The sequence below is a fragment of the Oncorhynchus mykiss genome, chromosome 21 (assembly GCF_057628025.1).
Source record: "Oncorhynchus mykiss isolate SJ-2025 chromosome 21, ASM5762802v1, whole genome shotgun sequence".
Lineage (NCBI taxonomy): Eukaryota > Metazoa > Chordata > Actinopteri > Salmoniformes > Salmonidae > Oncorhynchus > Oncorhynchus mykiss.
Window position 1 is genome coordinate 31,249,322 of NC_143042.1, and position 21,198 is coordinate 31,270,519.

The 21,198-nt window shown below is 44.4% G+C and overlaps 1 protein-coding gene and 1 pseudogene across 2 annotated transcripts in view; one reads left to right on the forward strand and one right to left on the reverse strand.

Moving 5' to 3' along the window:
* Positions 1–2,262: 2,262 nt before the first annotated feature.
* The window catches only part of LOC149973044 (NLR family CARD domain-containing protein 3-like), a 572,339-nt pseudogene continuing 553,403 nt past the window's right edge, over positions 2,263–21,198 (reverse strand). The window contains exons 4-7 of the transcript XR_016490275.1: positions 9,813–9,897; positions 9,455–9,683; positions 7,910–9,085; positions 2,263–2,867 (exon numbers count right to left, since the gene is read on the reverse strand). The product of XR_016490275.1 is annotated as an NLR family CARD domain-containing protein 3-like (transcript). The remainder of the gene's footprint in view (positions 2,868–7,909; positions 9,086–9,454; positions 9,684–9,812; positions 9,898–21,198) is intronic.
* LOC149973045 (uncharacterized) lies at positions 13,777–17,102 on the forward strand. Its single transcript, XM_090214413.1, has one exon. The coding sequence runs from the start codon at positions 13,933–13,935 to the stop codon at positions 16,174–16,176; it is 2,244 nt and encodes a 747-aa protein (XP_090070539.1). The 5' UTR covers positions 13,777–13,932; the 3' UTR covers positions 16,177–17,102.

Consider the following 21,198-nt stretch of genomic DNA (forward strand, 5'->3'; position numbering starts at 1 on the left):
AGAGAGAAACATGTATAGTACAAATATTATAGTAGACTGACCAGACAAGTTTAAAAAGCAGTATCAGTCAGAAGACAGACAGTGAGGTATCAGATTTAGATTGTATTGAGTATACAGCCCACACCATATCTATTTAGACAGTGAGGTACCAGATTTAGATTGTATTGAGTATACAGTCCACACCATATCTATTTAGACAGTGAGGTTTCAGATTTAGATTGTATTGATTATACAGTCCACACCATATCTATTTAGACAGTGAGGTATCAGATTTAGATTGTATTGAGTATACAGTCCACACCATATCTATTTAGACAGTGAGGTATCAGATTTAGATTGTATTGAGTATACAGTCCACACCATATCTATTTAGACAGTGAAGCTAACATTTTAAATGTGACTTTATTCTCCAACATTTTGGATTTCAGATCAAATGTTTCATATGAGGTGACAGTATATAATGTCACCTTTTATTTGAGGGTATTTTAATACATATCTGTTTCACGATTTAGAAAAATAAAACCACTTTATGTATCTAGTCCCCCTATTTGAAGAAGTCATAAGTATTCTGACCAATTCACTTATAGTTTATTAAAGTAGTCAAAAGTATAGTATTTTGTTCCCATATTCTTTGAACACAATGACTACATAAAGCCAGTGACTGCCATGATTGAGAAAGATCATGAATGAATCATGAATAATAATGAGTGAGAGAGTTACAGAAGCTACAACAAAACATACTAACCTCTCACCATTACCAATAACAGAGACTACAACAAAACATGCTAACCTCTCACCCTTACCAATAACAGAGGCTACAACAAAACATGCTAACCTCTCACCATTACCAATAACAGAGGTTACAACAAAACATGCTAACCTCTCACCATTACCAATAACAGAGGCTACAACAAAACATGCTAACCTCTCACCATTACCAACAACAGAGGCTACAACAAAACATGCTAACCTCTCACCATTACCAATAACAGAGACTACAACAAAACATGCTAACCTCTCACCATTACCAATAACAGAGACTACAACAAAACATGCTAATCTCTCACCATTACCAATAACAGAGGCTACAACAAAACATACTAACCTCTCACCATTACCAATAACAGAGACTACAACAAAACATGTTAACCTCTCACCATTACCAATAACAGAGGCTACAACAAAACATGCTAACCTCTCACCATTACCAATAACAGAGACTACAACAAAACATGCTAATCTCTCACCATTACCAATAACAGAGGCTACAACAAAACATACTAACCTCTCACCATTACCAATAACAGAGACTACAACAAAACATGCTAACCTCTCACCATTACCAATAACAGAGACTACAACAAAACATGCTAACCTCTCACCATTACCAATAACAGAGGGGGTCTGATCTTTGTACTTCTGTAACTTTCTCATTCATCATCATTCTCCATTCATTCATTATTATTCATAATCATGGTAACATCCACATGAATGTAGAAGTGTTCAGAAACATCTTCTATTCTTACTGACAATACAAGTGAAGTGACTCCAAAATGACAGGACATTATTCACCATTCAGTTTCTATTAGGAAAAACATCTAAAACACAACCAAGACAAACTGCAAATTAATTCAACAAGTTAGTAAAATCACAAGCTTGATGTAATCACTGCAGGCATGGAATATGGGAACACATACTAAACTTATGACTACTTTAATACACTATAAGTGAATATATTCGAATAATTACGACTTTTCAAATGGGAGAACTACATACATAAAGTGCTTTCATATCTGATAATACTGACCTCAGAGTCTCCAGTTTACAGTGGGGATTCCCCAGTCCAGCAGAGAGCAGCTTCACTCCTGAATCCTTCAGGTCATTGTTACTCAGATCCAGCTCTCTCAGGTGTGAGGGGTTTGACCTCAGAGCTGAGACCAGAGAAACACAGCCTTCCTCTGTGACTCCACAGTCTGACAGCCTGACAAAGAGATCATCATGACTTCACAAACACACTGTTAATTTAACACCAGTAGTGTAGAAGGACAATGGCAGATACATTTGGTTTATTCTCTCAAACAGCATATATATTCATCTTCCGTTTCCTAGAATTGTATGGTAATATTGTTATACTAATGTGAAAATCAATGCATTTATTCAATATGTTATTCAATATAATATTATATACATATTATAATACATATTTTTCTCTAAACTGAATATTTCTTCCTGATGATTAGTTCTAAATGTCATTTTATTTACTCACAGAACAGCTCTGGAGGCTTTGACCACTGGCAGCAGCCTCAGAAGACCTTCCTCTGATCTGGAGTATTTCTTCAGGTCAAACACATCCAGCTCCTTTTCTGAAGTCAGCAACACAAAGACCAGAGCTGACCACTGTGCAGGTGACAGTTTGGGTTTTGAGAGACTTCCTGATCTCAGGTAGCTTTGGATCTCCTCCACTAGAGAATGGTCATTCAGTTCATTCAGACAGTGGAACAGATTGATGCTCCTCTCTGGAGAGAGATCCTCCCCGATCTTCTCCTTGATGTACTTGACTGTTTCTTCATGGCTCTGTGAGCTGCTTCTTGTCTTTGTCAGTAGACCTCGTAAGTGCTTCTGATTGGACTCCAGTGAGAGGCCCAGAAGGAAGCGGAGGAAAAGGTCCAGGTTTCCCGTCTCACATCGTAAGGCTTTATCCACAGCACTCTTGTAGAAAGTAACTTCAGGCTCGTCTTTTGTTTTCAGTTTGTCCATTAGATTCTCATTGTTGTTGATGAATGAGAGGAACACATATACAGCAGCCAGAAACTCCTGAATGCTCAGATGTACGAAGCAGTACACCTTGTCCTGGTACAGCACACATTCTGTTAAGGTGCGTGAATGAGGACCCAAAAGCGAATCAACTTAAACAGAGCTTCTTTAATTACCAAACATAGGTAGGCTCAGATGGACCGGCAGATTCCGGCAGGACAGGACAAGGTTACAGCAAACATGACGACAGTCTGGTTCAGGCATGAATGACACAAACAAACAAGAATCCGACAAGGACAGGAGCAGAAACAGAGAGAGATATAGGGACCTAATCAGAGGGAAAAAGGGAACAGGTGGGGAACGGGGTGAATGGGTAGTTAGAGGAGACAAGGGACAGCTGGGGGAAAGCGGGGGAGAAAAGGTAACCTAACACGACCAGCAGAGGGAGACAGGGTGAAGGGAAAGGACAGAGACAAGACAACATGACAGTACATGACAGTACCCCCCCACTCACCGAGCGCCTCCTGGCGCACTCGAGGAGGAAACCTGGCGGCAACGGAGGAAATCATCAATCAGCGCACGGTCCAGCACGTCCCGAGAGGGAACCCAACTCCTCTCCTCAGGACCGTACCCCTCCCAGTCAACTAGGTACTGATGACCACGGCCCCGAGGACGCATGTCCAAGATTTTACGGACCCTGTAGATAGGTGCGCCCTCGACAAGGATGGGGGGGGGGGGGGGGAAGACGAGCGGGGGCGCGAAGAACGGGCTTAACACAGGAGACATGGAAGACCGGGTGGACGCGACGAAGATATCGCGGAAGAAGAAGTCGCACTGCGACAGGATTAATGACCTGAGAGATACGGAATGGACCAATGAACCGCGGGGTCAACTTGCGAGAAGCCGTCTTAAGGGGAAGGTTCTGAGTGGAGAGCCAAACTCTCTGACCGCGACAATATCTAGGGCTCTTAGTTCTACGCTTATTAGCAGCTCTCACAGTCTGCGCCCTATAACGGCAAAGTGCAGACCTGACCCTCTTCCAGGTGCGCTCGCAACGTTGGACAAAAGCCTGAGCGGAGGGGACGCTGGACTCGGCGAACTGAGATGAGAACAACGGAGGCTGGTACCCGAGGCTACTCTGAAAAGGAGATAGCCCGGTCGCAGACGAAGGAAGCGAGTTGTGGGCGTATTCTGCCCAGGGGAGCTGTTCTGACCAAGACGCAGGGTTGCGAAAAGAAAGACTGCGTAAGATGCGACCAATAGTCTGATTGGCCCGTTCTGCTTGACCGTTAGACTGGGGGTGAAAGCCGGAAGAGAGACTGACGGAAGCCCCAATCAAACGGCAAAACTCCCTCCAAAATTGAGACGTGAATTGCGGACCTCTGTCCGAAACGACGTCTGACGGAAGGCCATGAATTCTGAAAACATTCTCGATGATGATTTGTGCCGTCTCTCTAGCAGAAGGAAGCTTAGCAAGGGGAATGAAATGAGCCGCCTTAGAGAACCTATCGACAACCGTAAGAATAACAGTCTTCCCCGCTGACGAAGGCAGTCCGGTGACAAAATCTAAGGCGATGTGAGACCACGGTCGAGAAGGAATAGGAAGCGGCCTGAGACGGCCGGCAGGAGGAGAGTTACCGGACTTAGTCTGCGCGCAGACCGAACAAGCAGCCACGAAACGACGCGTGTCATGCTCCCGGGTGGGCCACCAGAAACGCTGGCGAATGGAAGCAAGCGTACCCCGAACGCCAGGGTGGCCGGCTAACTTGGCAGAGTGAGCCCACTGAAGAACGGCCAGACGAGTAGGAACGGGAACGAAAAGAAGGTTCCTAGGACAAGCGCGCGGCGACGGAGTTTGAGTGAGTGCTTGCTTTACCTGCCTCTCAATTCCCCAGACAGTCAACCCGACAACACGCCCCTCAGGGAGAATCCCCTCGGGGTCAGTGGAGGCTACTGAAGAACTGAAGAGACGAGACAAAGCATCAGGCTTGGTGTTCTTAGAGCCCGGACGATAAGAAATCACGAACTCGAAACGAGCGAAAAACAGCGCCCAACGCGCCTGACGCGCATTAAGTCGTTTGGCAGAACGGATGTACTCAAGGTTCCTATGGTCAGTCCAAACGACAAAAGGAACGGTCGCCCCCTCCAACCACTGTCGCCATTCGCCTAGGGCTAACCGGATGGCGAGCAGTTCGCGGTTACCCACATCATAGTTACGTTCCGACGGCGACAGGCGATGAGAAAAATACGCGCATGGGTGGACCTTGTCGTCAGAGAGGGAGCGCTGAGAAAGGATGGCTCCCACTCCCACCTCTGACGCGTCAACCTCGACAACGAACTGTCTAGAGACGTCAGGTGTAACAAGGATAGGAGCGGATGTAAAACGATTCTTGAGGAGATCAAAAGCTCCCTGGGCGGAAACGGACCACTTAAAGCACGTCTTGACAGAAGTAAGGGCTGTGAGAGGAGCTGCCACCTGACCGAAATTACGGATGAAACGACGATAGAAGTTCGCGAAGCCGAGAAAGCGCTGCAGCTCGACGCGTGACTTAGGGACGGGCCAATCAATGACAGCTTGGACCTTAGCGGGATCCATCTTAATGCCTTCAGCGGAAATAACAGAACCGAGAAATGTGACGGAGGAGGCATGAAAAGTGCACTTCTCAGCCTTCACAAAAAGACAATTCTCTAAAAGGCGCTGGAGGACACGTCGAACGTGCTGAACATGAATCTGGAGTGACGGTGAAAAAATCAGGATATCGTCAAGGTAAACGAAAACAAAGATGTTCAGCATGTCTCTCAGGACATCATTGACTAATGCCTGAAAGACAGCTGGAGCGTTAGCGAGGCCGAAAGGAAGAACCCGGTATTCAAAGTGCCCTAACGGAGTGTTAAACGCCGTCTTCCACTCGTCCCCCTCCCTGATGCGCACGAGATGGTAAGCGTTACGAAGGTCCAACTTAGTGAAAAACCTGGCTCCCTGCAGGATCTCGAAGGCTGAAGACATAAGAGGAAGCGGATAACGATTCTTCACTGTTATGTCATTCAGCCCTCGATAATCTATGCAGGGGCGCAGAGACCCGTCCTTCTTCTTGACAAAAAAAAACCCCGCTCCGGCGGGAGAGGAGGAGGGGACTATGGTACCGGCGTCAAGAGCTACAGACAAATAATCTTCGAGAGCCTTACGTTCGGGAGCCGACAGAGAGTATAGTCTACCCCGGGGGGGGGTGGTTCCCGGAAGGAGATCAATACTACAATCATACGACCGGTGTGGAGGAAGAGAGGTGGCCCTGGACCGACTGAACACCGTGCGCAGATCGTGATATTCCTCCGGCACCCCTGTCAAATCACCAGGCTCCTCCTGTGAAGAAGAGACAGAGGAAACAGGAGGGATAGCAGACATTAAACATTTCACATGACAAGAGACGTTCCAGGAGAGGATAGAATTACTAGACCAATTAATGGAAGGATTATGACAAACTAGCCAGGGATGGCCCAAAACAACAGGTGTAAAAGGTGAACGAAAAATTAAAAAAGAAATGGTTTCACTATGATTACCAGAAACAGTGAGGGTTAAAGGTAGCGTCTCACGCTGAATCCTGGGGAGAGGACTACCATCCAGGGCGAACAAGGCCGTGGGCTCCTTTAACTGTCTGAGAGGAATGTCATGTTCCCGAGCCCAGGTCTCGTCCATAAAACAGCCCTCCGCCCCAGAGTCTATTAAGGCACTGCAGGAAGCTGACGAACCGGTCCAGCGTAGATGGACCGACAAGGTAGTGCAGGATCTTGAAGGAGAGACAGGAGTAGTAGCGCTCACCAGTAGCCCTCCGCTTACTGACGAGCTCTGGCCTTTTACTGGACATGAAGTGACAAAATGACCAGCGGAACCGCAATAGAGACAGAGGCGGTTGGTGATTCTCCGTTCCCTCTCCTCAGTCGAGATGCGGATACCTCCCAGCTGCATGGACTCAGCACCCGAGCCGGCAGAGGAAGATGGTAGTGATGCGGAGAGGGAGGCGACGGAGAGCGCGAGCTCCTTTCCACGAGCTCGGTGACGAAGATCAACCCGTCGCTCAATGCGAATAGCGAGTTCAATCAGGGAATCCACGCTGGAAGGAACCTCCCGGGAGAGAATCTCATCCTTTACCTCTGCGCGGAAACCCTCCAGAAGACGAGCGAGCAAGGCCGGCTCGTTCCAGCCACTGGAGACAGCAAGAGTGCGAAACTCAATAGAGTAGTCTGTTATGGATCGATTGCCTTGACATAGGGAAGACAGGGCCCTGGAAGCCTCCTCCCCAAAAACAGATCGATCAAAAACCCGTATCATCTCCTCCTTAAAGTCTTGATACTGGTTAGTACACTCAGCCCTTGCCTCCCAGATTGCCGTGCCCCACTCACGAGCCCGTCCAATAAGGAGAGATATGACGTAGGCGACACGAGCAGTGCTCCTGGAGTAAGTGTTGGGCTGGAGAGAAAACACAATATCACACTGGGTGAGGAACGAGCGGCATTCAGTGGGCTCCCCAGAGTAACACGGCGGGTTATTGATTCTGGGCTCCGGAGATTCGAAAGCCCTGGAAGTGGCCGGTGGATCGAGGCGGAGATGGTGAACCTGTTCTGTGAGGTTGGAGACTTGGGTGGCCAGGGTCTCAACGGCATGTCGAGCAGCAGACAATTCCTGCTTGTGTCTGCCTAGCATCGCTCCCTGGATCTCGACGGCTGAGTGGAGAGGATCCGAAGTCGCTGGGTCCATTCTTGGTCGGATTCTTCTGTTAAGGTGCGTGAATGAGGACCCAAAAGCGAATCAACTTAAACAGAGCTTCTTTAATTACCAAACATAGGTAGGCTCAGATGGACCGGCAGATTCCGGCAGGACAGGACAAGGTTACAGCAAACATGACGACAGTCTGGTTCAGGCATGAATGACACAAACAAACAAGAATCCGACAAGGACAGGAGCAGAAACAGAGAGAGATATAGGGACCTAATCAGAGGGAAAAAGGGAACAGGTGGGGAACGGGGTGAATGGGTAGTTAGAGGAGACAAGGGACAGCTGGGGGAAAGCGGGGGAGAAAAGGTAACCTAACACGACCAGCAGAGGGAGACAGGGTGAAGGGAAAGGACAGAGACAAGACAACATGACAGTACATGACACATTCCTCTTTAAAGAGCTGTGTGCACAATCCTGAGTACACTGAGGCTTCATTAACATCAATGCCAGACTCTTTCAGGTCTTCTTCATAGAAAATCAGATTGCCATTCACAAGCTGTTGAAAAGCCAGTTTTCCCAGTGACAGAATGCTCTCTTTATTCCAGTGTGGACCTGTCTCTACTTTCCCAAGATACTTTTCATTCTTCTGTTTGGTATGAAACACCACAAGGTGTGTGTACATCTCAGTCAGAGTCTTGGGCATCTCTTCTCTCTTGTCTGTACTCAACATGTGTTCAAGGACTGTTGCAGAAATCCAACAGAAGACTGGAATGTGACACATGATGTGGAGGCTCCTTGATGTCTTTATGTGTGAGATGATTCTGCTGGCCAGGTCCTCATCACTGAATCTCTTCCTGAAGTACTCCTCCTTCTGTGGGTCATTGAACCCTCGTACCTCTGTCACCTGGTCAACACACCCTGAAGGGATCTTATTGCCTGCTGCAGGTCGGGTAGTTATCCAGAGGAGAGCAGAGGGAAGCAGATTTCCCTTGATGAGATTTGTCAGCAGAACATCCACTGAGGTTGACTCTGTGACGTCCCAACAGATCTTGTTCTTCTGGAAGTCTAGGGGCAGTCGGCACTCATCCAGACCATCAAAGATGAACAGAACTTTGTACTTGTTGTAGATGGAGATTCCTGATTGTTTGGTTTCCATTGAGAAGTGATTAAGAAGTTCAATGAAAGTGTGTTTGTCATCTTTCATCAAATTCAGCTCCCGGAAAGGGAATGAAAATACAAATTGGACATCCTGATTTGCTTTTCCTTCAGCCCAGTCCAGAATGAACTTCTGCACAGAGACTGTTTTTCCAATGCCAGCGACTCCCTTTGTCAGCACAGTTCTGATAGGTTTGTCTTGTCCAGTTAAGGGTTTGAAGATGTCGTTACATTTGATTGGAGTCTCTGGTCTTGCTTGTTTCCTGGTTGTTGTCTCAATCTGTCTCAGCTCATGTTCATTATTGACCTCTCCTGTTCCACCCTCTGTGATGTAGAGCTCTGTGTAGATGTTATTGAGAAGTGTTGGGTTTCCTTGTTTAGCGATCCCCTCAAATACACATTGAAACTTCTTCTTTAGATTAGATTTGAGTTCATGTTGGCAAATCACAGCAAGCTCATCTGAATCTAGAAATAAGAGAGGATATTAATATTACATCTGTTTTAATGCCTACAGTATTGAAGGACTGTTATAAAGTTGTAAATTATAATAATTTATTCTCTTAACTGACTGTCTAAATCTGTAAAAGTGTTATAATGCATTACAGACTGGTGTGACTGATTATATTATTATTGGTATTATTGATGGTATTATTAATGTTCTCTCTCTCTAAATGAATCACCACAACATATCCCTGCTGCTACTTGATGAGGTCACTAGGTGTTGTGTTAAGGCTGCTACAATATCATTGAGTTACACAGCTACTTTAGCTGTACTTTAGCTACAGCTTTTAAATGTTATAAAACATCATTCATCATGAGGCAGACAGATCTTACATTTCTCCAGTGTGTCAGCAAGCTCCTTCTGGTTCATTTTCCTCAGGATGTGCAGTGTGATCTTCAGAGCCCCCTCTCTGGCACTGCTGTCCTGCTGCTCATCTTCAGGGTCCACCATTTCCTTGTCCTGCTTCTTAAACTCAAAGCCTTCTGGGAGTTCTGGACTAAGAATCCTCTTGAACATCTTCAGCTCGTTCTTCACAAATGTCATAATATTCTCTTCAAGCAACTGAAATAAATAAAGTAAATAAGTTAAGCAAGAGACTAAATGCTTTCTCATTAACACATTAATGAATGATTGACAGATCAACTTTACTTGAGGTAAACAAAAACAAATGTACATAACAGGACCACATACACTGAATATGGAGGCCAGGTCTGTTTGATGACTCTGGGAAGACTGACCACTGAGAATCTCTGACTCTGATCTCCCCTGTTGGTTTCTGTGGACAAAACATGAGATTAGATCTCCTCATCCAGGTAATACACACACACACACACACAGGGAGGGAATGTTGTGTTTGTTTAATATTGCTATAGGACTATGCAAATGGACAAAATGATTAACCTATGGATTATGAAAACAACAACAATAAATGTGAAAATGGGAGAGGAGAAATGACTAGAGACAGTGTTGTTTAACTCACTGACCAGGACCCATGAGTTCTTCTTACCTTTGTTCAGTAGAAAAGTCTCCCTCTCTAAACTGTAAAGGTTGTTCCATAGACCAGTCACTCTTCATGGACACACAGCTGGGTACAGGGGAGGCTGGTCTCTCCTGCTTGATTGGGCTTCAACACAACAGAGACAAACATTACATATCTCATCTACTCTGAGCTCAGATGGGGAAACATAAGAGTTTCATTCCATAACGCTATATATCCATTTTTAGAAATGTTCGTAAATGAGCTTTTATTGTTTAAAGAAGTTAAGTTTATTTTAAGTTATGTTTTTTTGCTAAATGAGGAGATGGCACGTGGGTACCTGCTTCTATAAATCAATGAGGAGATGGCACGTGTGTACCTGCTTCTATAAACCAATGAGGAGATGGCACGTGGGTACCTGCTTCTATAAATCAATGAGGAGATGGCACGTGTGTACCTGCTTCTATAAACCAATGAGGAGATGGCACGTGGGTACCTGCTTCTATAAACCAATGAGGAGATGGCACGTGGGTACCTGTTTCTACAAATCAATGAGGAGATGGCACGTGTGTACCTGCTTCTATAAACCAATGAGGAGATGGCACATGGGTACCTGCTTCTATAAACCAATGAGGAGATGCAGCGCGAACTGCGTCACAAATAGAACTGACTTCCAGACGCTCGTTGGCGCGCGAGAGCAGTGTGTCATTTTTAATAACGAAATTCATTTGGCGACGCGAGCGTTGTGGTCAGTCTGTCAGCCCCGCTAAAAGGCTGGTGTCGTTACTCTGCCTTCTCCAGGGGCATGTTGAGGTAAATTTACTAACCGGGAGGGTTGAATGATGTAATTTATTAGAGGGCTGGAAGACGCACTCTCGAGGTTGTTTACTCACAATATCAGATATTAAGATGATTTTTATAATGAATGTACACTGAGGTTGAGGTTCTGACTAGTGATTATTTACCCGGGGTTCAATACCTGCTATTGAGGAGCCCTGAAAATAATATTCAAAAGTTCGGTCCTTGGACACAGACGGGTTAAACACTAAAGTTACCGTCCATCCGTCCATCTAGTGAAGATATATAGATGTATACAGAGAACCGGACAGAGGTAGCCAGCATCCGTCAACGAGAGAGGGAGAAGCCTCACCGGGATTTAATAGGTGGAAGAAACAACCGGGGAGCTCCATCGGTCAGTCGGTGATGATGTAGTGGTAGCTATGGTAACTAGGATGCTGCTGGTAGAGTAGCTAGCTAGTTTACCGAGCTGTACCGACTAGCTAGGATAACTAGGATGCTGCTGGCAGAGTAGCTAGCTAGCTTACCGAGCTGTACCGACTAGCTAGGATAACTAGGATGCTGCTGGTAGAGTAGCTAGCTGGCTTACCGAGCTGTACCGACTAGCTAGGATAACTAGGATGCTGCTGGTAGAGTAACTAGCTAGCTTACCGAGCTGTACCAACTAGCTAGGATAACTAGGATGCTGCTGGTAGAGTAGCTAGTGTTATATAAGTATTCATACACATAGCTCATATAAACAAAGACATTCCGTCGTAAGAACACATACACCCAGCCACAAGACTGACCCCCTCTATTGGTCGGATGCTCAGGATAAGGCTCTGCTGTGCACCAATGGGGCTTCTGCTCTGGCTAGAGCAAGGCCCGCCTCCAACCCTCCGACCAGTCAAGAAGACCGAAACGACAAGACTCCACCTACTTTATTCTATGTATAAAAATGAATGTAACCGTAGTATAAGGCCTCTTTTTCACCTGGCTCCTTGCCGAGTTATGTGAACTAGGTCCGTGCACGTAAAACTGCGGGACAAGATATCTCTGACTCATTAAAACTGTCTTTTGTTACAACTGAAATCCACTCTGTCCAGCGTCCGTGATTTGGTCTCAACTCTCCAGTATTTGAACACTAACAGAACTTGGTAGCAGAGTTTGGTTATTCTTGAATTCGATCTATTATAAGTTAGTGTGAGAGGACGAGACTGATCACGGCTAAAAAATCAGACGGAAGAGTGACTTCCCCAGCCATTCATCTTGCCTCAGGAAATCTGATCGGAGCGCTCTATATAAGGTGAGCAGAGCCCGTTATATCGAAATCTGCATATTGTATTATAGCCTAAACCAAATTTTGATCAGAAAGTACTGGGCGTGAGTATGAATCGGTGCCCAAATTTTTTACATAAGAACCTAAGACATTGATTAAAGATATCTTGTTTTGTAAAAAAATATATATATATAAATAAATATATATATATATATTCTTATTAATGGGCCTATACTCAGTTATTTTAATAGGAATGTGTGAATTGTGATTGACCAATGTGTTAAATTCCTCCAGGGACCCTATTTGTTCTGAAATCTGCATAGAAAACTGTCCTAATTATATATGTATTGGGTTGTGTATAGAGGTGACGTTAAATAGTGGCTGTGTTTTAACACGTAAAGGACACAATTATGGATGTTGGAAATTCAATGAGAATTTCATACGAATGAATGAATGATAGATGAACCGAATCTGCAAGTAAAAATGTCCTATTTTGATACGTTCTGTACTTTCGAATAAGGTCTTGTGGAGGTGTGGTTATAGTTGAATTATAGATGATCCAAATCTGCAAGTAAAAATGTCCTATTTTGATACGTTCTGTACTTTCGAATAAGGTCTTGTGGAGGTGTGGTTATAGTTGAATTATAGATGATCCAAATCTGCAAGTAAAAATGTCCTATTTTGATACGTTCTGTACTTTCGAATAAGGTCTTGTGGAGGTGTGGTTATAGTTGAATTATAGATGATCCAAATCTGCAAGTAAAAATGTCCTATTTTGATACGTTCTGTACTTTCGAATAAGGTCTTGTGGAGGTGTGGTTATAGATGAACCGGATCTGCAAGTAAAATCTCCTGTTGATGCATATAACATCGAATAGGTCTTGTGGAGGTGTGGTTGGATTGAATGAATCTGCATGAAAAATGCCCTATTAAAAAAGCTGTGTATTATTTAATAGGTTTTGTAAGAGGTGTAGTCGAGTAGATACAGGATATGTAAGTTTGGCGTTCCACAAGACAGAGATCGGGAATGAGGTGGCTATTGCACATCAAACAATAAACATAATATGAACCAGAGTTGACTTTCCATGATTTGGAGATGGGGGAAATTAAATTGAAAGAAACGTTTGTCGCGGAGTAGGTTGGGATACGTAACTGGGCTATTAGGCACACGTGCTGATAGACAAAGCCACCTTAGTATCGAATGGCCGTGCAACTTTGATTGACAGCAGCCGGGCTGGAATACTGATTTTCGTTTTTTTTCATTCCTGTTGATATTGCCTAAAGTTTAAAATTATTCTGACAATTGCTATAGAATCGCTCAAATTTACTGATATAAGTTCATAAAGGAATTTACTGAATTGTTTACAGAAAGTATTTAAATAATTCACTGAACAACTCTTAGTTGTCTAGAAATTCTATCTATATTTCCTAAAGAGCTAGAATTACTCTGAAAATTGTTATAGAACCGCATATATTCACTGATATATTGTTCCAAAAGGAAATCGCCAAATCATTTCTAGAAAATACCTAAACGAATCGCTGAACAAATTCAAATAAAATACCGGAGAAATACACACGTGGCGGGCGTCACATACTGATAACCCCCTTTGTATGCGAGGGTGGGGGTGGAAGAGATAAGCCATTGCCAGTACAGCAGTACATCCCTGGTCTCGACCAGGGACAGGCTAAGCATACAACGATAGAAATAAACACCACATAGTAAGGATTGAATATACCTAAATAACGCATTATACACATTATCAGACGAACTAGATAAAATGTCTGCAGCCACCACGCCCAAACTAAAATTCAATGAATATTTAGATCAGAGTATGATTGATAGAGCGGGAGGTAAAGAACAGTATGGGAAAGTGGAGAAAGTGTGGAAAGGATTACGGATAAGATGGACACAAGCAGGTTATTTTAGCGGAGGACCACCTACAGGGAGGAAACTCCAAGATATGCAGACAGAATTAGAGGACGCAGTAGAGCATGCAAAAGCGAGTGAGGCGGAGAGAAACAAGATACACAGGTTCAAAAAAGTAGGTACAAGAGAGAGAGAGAGAGCGGAGGGGGAGCTCAAGATAGGTACATGGGCCATACAGGAGAGTAGGAGGGTGCTACCCAAAAACACACCAGACATGATGTGCGTGGCTATTGTGGCGTCGGGGGATGTTAAGGCTCCGCCTGAGAACTTGCCCACGGCTCCCCCTGTGGCCGTTTCTCCCTCACTATATCCACAATTGACAATGGAGGCAGTTCAGCCCCCGCCATACTCAAAGGGACAAAATCACCGGAGCCCGTCACACAACCCATTCCTGCCCAGGGCACCTCCCACAATACAGGCTCCAGTTCTGAGAATAGACCAAGGGGAGTTAAAAGGGGAAATTACACTGGGGATAACGGCTGGCCATATGGTATGTGAACAGTTCGAAACTGGGATTCCAGGAGCAGGAGACCTCCCCCAGGAACGGAGGCCGCAATGCTCCTCTGTGAACTCTCTCACCTCTGAAACCAGAGGACACCTACAAACAAGATTAGATTCAAACCACTTCTATCAGACGGATAGGGAGGACTGTCATCAGAACATGGATATCGAAAACGAAGAAGAAATTGACATGGTGCTCACCCCAGCTCCGATGGGAGCTCCAAACGTGACTAAGATGCAGGAGCTGCTGAAATCATCAATAGCTCGAGCTAAGGAACTCAGGGAGCTAATAGCTAACCAAGATAACAACAGAGAGGGAGCCTACCGTGTGGAAGGCATAATGAGAGGAACAGTAACCAAAGTTACCGAATCAATGGGGTCCGAAACACTCCGTCGGTCCTCCAGAATTGCTGATAGAAGAGAGCGAGAGCAGGAGATGGCAGGACAGTACCCCCTGCGACCGACACCAGGTGATGCACACACTGTGGAGTACCAGCCCTGGAAAATGACTGATTTAACAACAGTGATGGGACAGATGCCTAGCCTACATGGAGGAGCTTCAGCGTGGCTACTTCAACTGCAGACACTTACGTCAGGCCTGCAACTCTGCCTAGGAGACATGAAAGCACTTCTAGCAAGAGCCACCGACCACGGAACCATGGAGGCCCTCATGACAGCAGCTGACCTTGGATGGCGGGCCCCAACACTGCCCATAGACCACTTCCGTACCAGATTATGGGAAGTTCTACGGAGAGCATACCCTACAGAAAGAAACCATGCCACCTTATCCTCCTTCACAATCAACCCAGGTGAGCAACCTGCAGCATACCTGGACAGGGCTAAGACCACATGGAGATCGGTCCACGAAGAACCATTCGATCACACTGATACCACACTCAGCATGTGGAAGGAAATGGTGGTCAACGGGTGTCCTGGAGATGTTAAAACCAAACTCAGAGGAACGGTAGGGTTGATTGCACTTCCTCTGACCCAATTCAATACGCATGTGCACCACCATGTGACCCAGCACAACAAGGAAAGAGGGGGTGCTGAGAGCCAGGTGCAGTCCCTCCAGGTACAACTCCTGAAACTCCAATTGAAGGAAGCACAACAAGGAGAAAAACCTAAGAAACAGATGGTGGCGGAAGAAACGAAGGAGCCGGGAACCAAAACAGACATCTCCCAAATAGTGGCCCAGACTGTCTCTCAGATGATCCAACAGCAGGCAGCCTCACTCACGGCCACTAGGGGGGCCCAACCACCCCAATACCCTCCCCCACAGCAGTATATCCTGCAACAACAACACCCAGTATGGGCTCGACGGGGTCCCTACACTGGACAACACAGAGGGGGAAACTACCAGTGTTTTAACTGCGGAATTCCCGGTCATTTTGCCAGAGATTGCATGAAACCACTCTCCCCGCAGCAACAGCAATGGAGAGCAAGAGGAAGTGGGGGAAACCCACCTCTGCAACATCAGCAACCAGGACCCACACCCATGCATCAGCAACAGCCAGCATACAACCACCCAGAATCTAGCCACATGCAGCAGGAGCAGCAAGATTACAACCAACCCTCCCACTTCAACACCTGATCACCCAGTAAGAATGATGAGGATGCCACTCCTGCCGATGACCACACTGTCTGAAGCCCAAGAAGTGTACTGGCTAAAATGCCTACCCACAGGGCCTGCCACCCCTCACATCCAGTTTAAGTTCAACCAACTGAAAGCTCAAATCTACACTCTGCACCCATATAAGACTCCCCAAGCTGAGATCCATTGCACACTCAATGCAACAGAAACTGATGACTGCCTCTACACTGCAGACTGGGACGAAGACATGATGCACCTGACCCCACCTATCAGGTGTTGTACCATTGGGTGTGGCCCAGAGGGGGTGGCAGCACCGGTCATCCTACGATCAAGGAACCTCCATGCACCCCTGGCCTGGACGGCTGAAGCATCAACAGCCATAGCACTCCTGAAAACAGATCTATCAGCGGCAGCAGCTCTGACTGCACCTGACTACAAGAACAAGTTCCATTTGGATGTTTCTGAAAGGGAAGGATTCACCTCATCCGTCCTATTCCAGAAACAAGAGGGGGAGAGAAGGGTCTTGATGTACTACTCTTCAAACTTGACCACATTGAGGTAGGACAGTCAACATGCTCCAGATACGTTGCTGCAGTAGCAAAAGCTATTGAAAAAACAGCTCACCTCGTGATGTCACCCTTCAATCAGCCATCATCCCTCAACCAGCATCGGCCAAATTAGCTGAAATCATCGGATTGACGCAGGTCCTCATCAGAGGAAAAGGAAAGACTGAATATCTATACAGACTCAGCCCATGCCCATGAAGCAGGCCACACTGATGGACCCAGAACTTTTATGAGAAACACATGGCCCCACACACGAAGGCAAACTAAAGACCCTCCAAAAAGGCCTCGCACATCTGGTGGCACCCTCACATAAAAAATATGACTGACTTATTTTATGACGATGATTTATTTTGTGACGAATGCAATGGTTGTGACAGACACAACCCAAAGAAACCATATCGAACACCAATGGGCTCATACTTAATACCTAATGCATGTTTTCAGGATATTAGTATAGACTACACCGACATGGGCCCCGAAAATGTATCTAAAGGCAAACTCTATCTCCTAGTCATAGTAGATAGGTTCTCCAAATGGGTAGAGGCAATACTAACAAAAGGGGAGGATGCTAGGTCAGTCTTTGAGTGGCTACAAACCAAACTAATACCCAGGTATGGCATCCCAAGACAAATCAAATTTGACAAATGGCTTACATTTAACAAACACCTGAGACAGGTGGAAGAAAGATTTGGCATAACCCACAGATTTGGATCTGTGTACAGGCCCCAATCCCAAAATCTGGTGGAACGTCAAACCAAAAGCAAAAGCTAAGATAGCTAAAGTATGTGCCTCATGGGATAATGACTGGTAGAGTCATGCATGGTCCACCAAGGGAGGGAGGTCATATGCCCGCCCTTGATGTACAACAAATTGTAATGTCTAATTATGTGAAAAAACTGACGGTTCTCTCTGCAGCACTCTCTACCCAGGTTCACAAGGTCCAGGAGGGGGAGCTGCCGGGGGACACACCACTACTGAAGGTAAAGGTTGGTGACGGGGTGAGGTTTACAGTCCACAAGAGAAAGTGGCTGGAACCCAGGTGGACTGGACCGTAGGAAGTGAAGGAGGTTACTTCACACTCAGTCCAGGTCAAAGGTAAATCAGGCACACCTTGGCACCGCCTTACACATTGCACCCCAGCCCCAATTCCTTCTAGAACACTGACTGAAGTCAGAGCTGATTTGAGCGGCCTAAATTCGATTCCAAATGAAGACACTCCTTCCTCAGGTGATGCGGCATCAAACTCCGCCTCCCCTGAGAAGGGAACCTCGCCCAGTTAGAGGGAAATTTCTCCCTCTCTGGGTGAGGCTGGGGATATCTGGTCCCTTATTTGTGATATTCCTACTGATATTTGGAGTAACCCTAGGACTTTCGCATGGTTAATTGAACAACTATTTCACCCTGCCACATCACGTACACCAACCCCTACACATGTCCCTAACTCTGCTGTACCGACTAGCTAGGATGCTGCTGGTAGAGTAGCTAGCTAGCTTCCCGAGCTGTACCAACTGGCTAGGATAACTAGGATGCTGCTGGTAGAGTAGCTAGCTATCTTACCGAGCTGTACCGACTAGCTTGCAGGTCGTTCATCTGTCCCTCGTCTATCTTTCGTCTCGATGATAATGAATCCAGTGAACCACAAAATGAAACAAGGATAGAGAGTGAAAAGGATCTGGCTACACTCATAATGTCCCTGACTGTAAAGAAAAAAGCAAATTGAACAATAAACTTCGGTGTCTCAACACTGTAACAAACTCCGTCGTTATTCCCCAAGATCACCTCAGTCCACTCTGCGCGTAACCGGATAATCTCCTTGGCGCCACACCGAACGGGGACGCGGACAGTTCTGTACGGGGAGGAGGACAGTTCTGTACGGGGACGCGGACAGTTCTGTACGGGGACGCGGACAGTTCTGTACGGGGACGCGGACAGTTCCAGAACACAGACATGAGCAGTGGAACACAATCAACTGAACCCAGTCTTTACAGTGGGTTACATTAGTAATATTCATGTTTTATTATTATGTAAAACAAACATTCTACGATGCATATCAAATTACCCAGCAGCCATTTAGAAACAACAAGTAGTCAAAAAACTGTTTTTTCGTAAATTGGCCACGTCTTGAAAAAGAGGACAGGGACATGCATTTTGGTTAGGTGGTATACCTTTTTTCTGAAAACAAATATGGTTAACCATGACCAGAAAAGGTTATATATTCCATATATACTGTATCCTCAGACACTTCCTAACCTCCTATAAAGTGTTATATATATATTCTATATATACTGTATACTCAGACACTTCCTAACCTCCTATAAAGGGTTCTATATATATTCTATATATACTGTATACTCAGACACTTCCTAACCTCCTATAAAGGATTCTATATATATTCTATATATACTGTATACTCAGACACTTCCTAACCTCCTATAAAGGATTCTATATATATTCTATATATACTGTATACTCAAGACACTTCCTAACCTCCTATAAATGATTCTATATATATTCTATATATACTGTATACTCAGACACTTCCTAACCTCCTATAAAGGGTTCTATATATATTCTATATATACTGTATACTCAGACAGGCTAACCTCCTATAAAGGGTTCTATATATACTCTATATACACTGTATACTCAGACACTGACATGATCAGTGCAACACAATCAACTGAACCCAGTCTTTATAGTGGGTTACATTAGTAATATTCATTTTTTATTATTATGTAAAACAAACATTCTATGTTTTTTTTATAACAATATGTTGAGATCTGGGTCCATACCCACAAAGTGTCTCAGGTTAGAACATTGGTCGTATAAGTGCTGAGAATAAAGACAGTTTACACTTATGGGTATAAATTACCTAGTTACCTACCCATTACCTAAATTACCTACCCACCTAGTCGGCAGATATTTAGGACACCTGGTGAGCTGTCCTAAGTAGTTAAGAGTTAACAGCAGGTGTCTTGATAATACTATAGAATAATGCAGTGAGTCAGTGGTTCCTGAGCCACATGTAATTGCTTTGTAGTAGTTTATAATAACATTTTTATATTTCTATATGATCATTACATTAATAATATATACCTACATGCAACAGTATGTATTGTGCTTTTGGCAATGATTTATGTATAATATTTCTGTTTAACAAGAATTGGAGGAATTGGACTTGTGGTTGAAAGGTGGCTGGTTCGAATCCCGGGCCGGGTGCTGGAAAATACAGGCGGACTTGATCTGACCACTGGAGGGCTGCTGGGTTCACATCCTCAACACATTCACCTTCCGTTGATCAGAACTCTAGAGGTTCTTCTTCACTGAACCCAAAAATATATATCATGTTTTACTGGTTCCATATATTAATGAAGTGATAGAAGCCTTTTTGGTTCTAGAAGGAACCTTATTTTCTGAGAGTGTAAAATAAACACGTTTTTCTTTTGATTATTTCATTCTCTACATCGTGTTATTTCAAGTTGTCCCTTTGGAGGTAGCCATAAGCAACCATTTCTGATTAAAATTACTAATGTGAAAATTTTTTGGAAATAGCATTTTTGAAAGAAACTCAAAATAATTCCTAAACACAACTGTCATCTCACCTCTTAGCTTTGGTGTCAGGTCCTCCTTCTCTCTCCCCAGAAAGTCTCATTTTAGAGGCAGGGTCCCCTTCATCTCTCTCCCCAGAGAGACTCATTTTAGAGAACTGACCCCTGAACAGAGATCCAGCGTGTTGGTTGTGGTTAACACAGTAATTATTGAATGTCAATTGTTATAATTTATTAACAATCTCTTATAAAACATTTACGAACAGACATATCGAACAGTCAGGTTATTTAATACAATCACATGAATATGTAGATGTGACATCTCTTCTCCATGGTAACTGTCAATAATAATAATGATAAGTCACTGTTAAGGTAGTTCTAGACATTACAGCAGCACAAGGCCATGTCTCACAATTATTTCTATTCACCTTTTTTATTTAACTAGACAGTTAAGAACAAATTCTTATTTTATTATTTAAAGGTGGGCTATTAATTGTCTTTCAATCTGTTATTTTCTAAATGTATCTGAGAATGTAGACAGAAGGGCTAAAATGGACATGATTGATCTGAGGGGGAAATCATTGATCCATTCAGAAAGTTTTTTAGCAACAAGTAAGAGATGTTATATTATGTAAAGTAGACTAGGTTATAATGTATAGTAGTGGTTTGTTAGTGCTATGTAGATGTTATATTATGTAAAGTAGACTAGGTTATAATGTATAGTAGTGGGTTGTTAGTGATATGTTATATTATGTAAAGTAGACTAGGTTATAATGTATAGTAGTGGGTTGTTAGTGATATGTAGATGTTATATTATGTAAAGTAGACTAGGTTATAATGTATAGTAGTGGGTTGTTAGTGATATGTAGATGTTATATTGTGTAAAGTAGGCTAGGTTATAATGTATA

What these genes read in the sequence shown, in the direction of transcription:
- LOC149973045 (XM_090214413.1), top strand. Translation starts at nt 13,933, where the DNA reads ATGTCTGCAGCCACCACGCCCAAACTAAAATTCAATGAATATTTAGAT.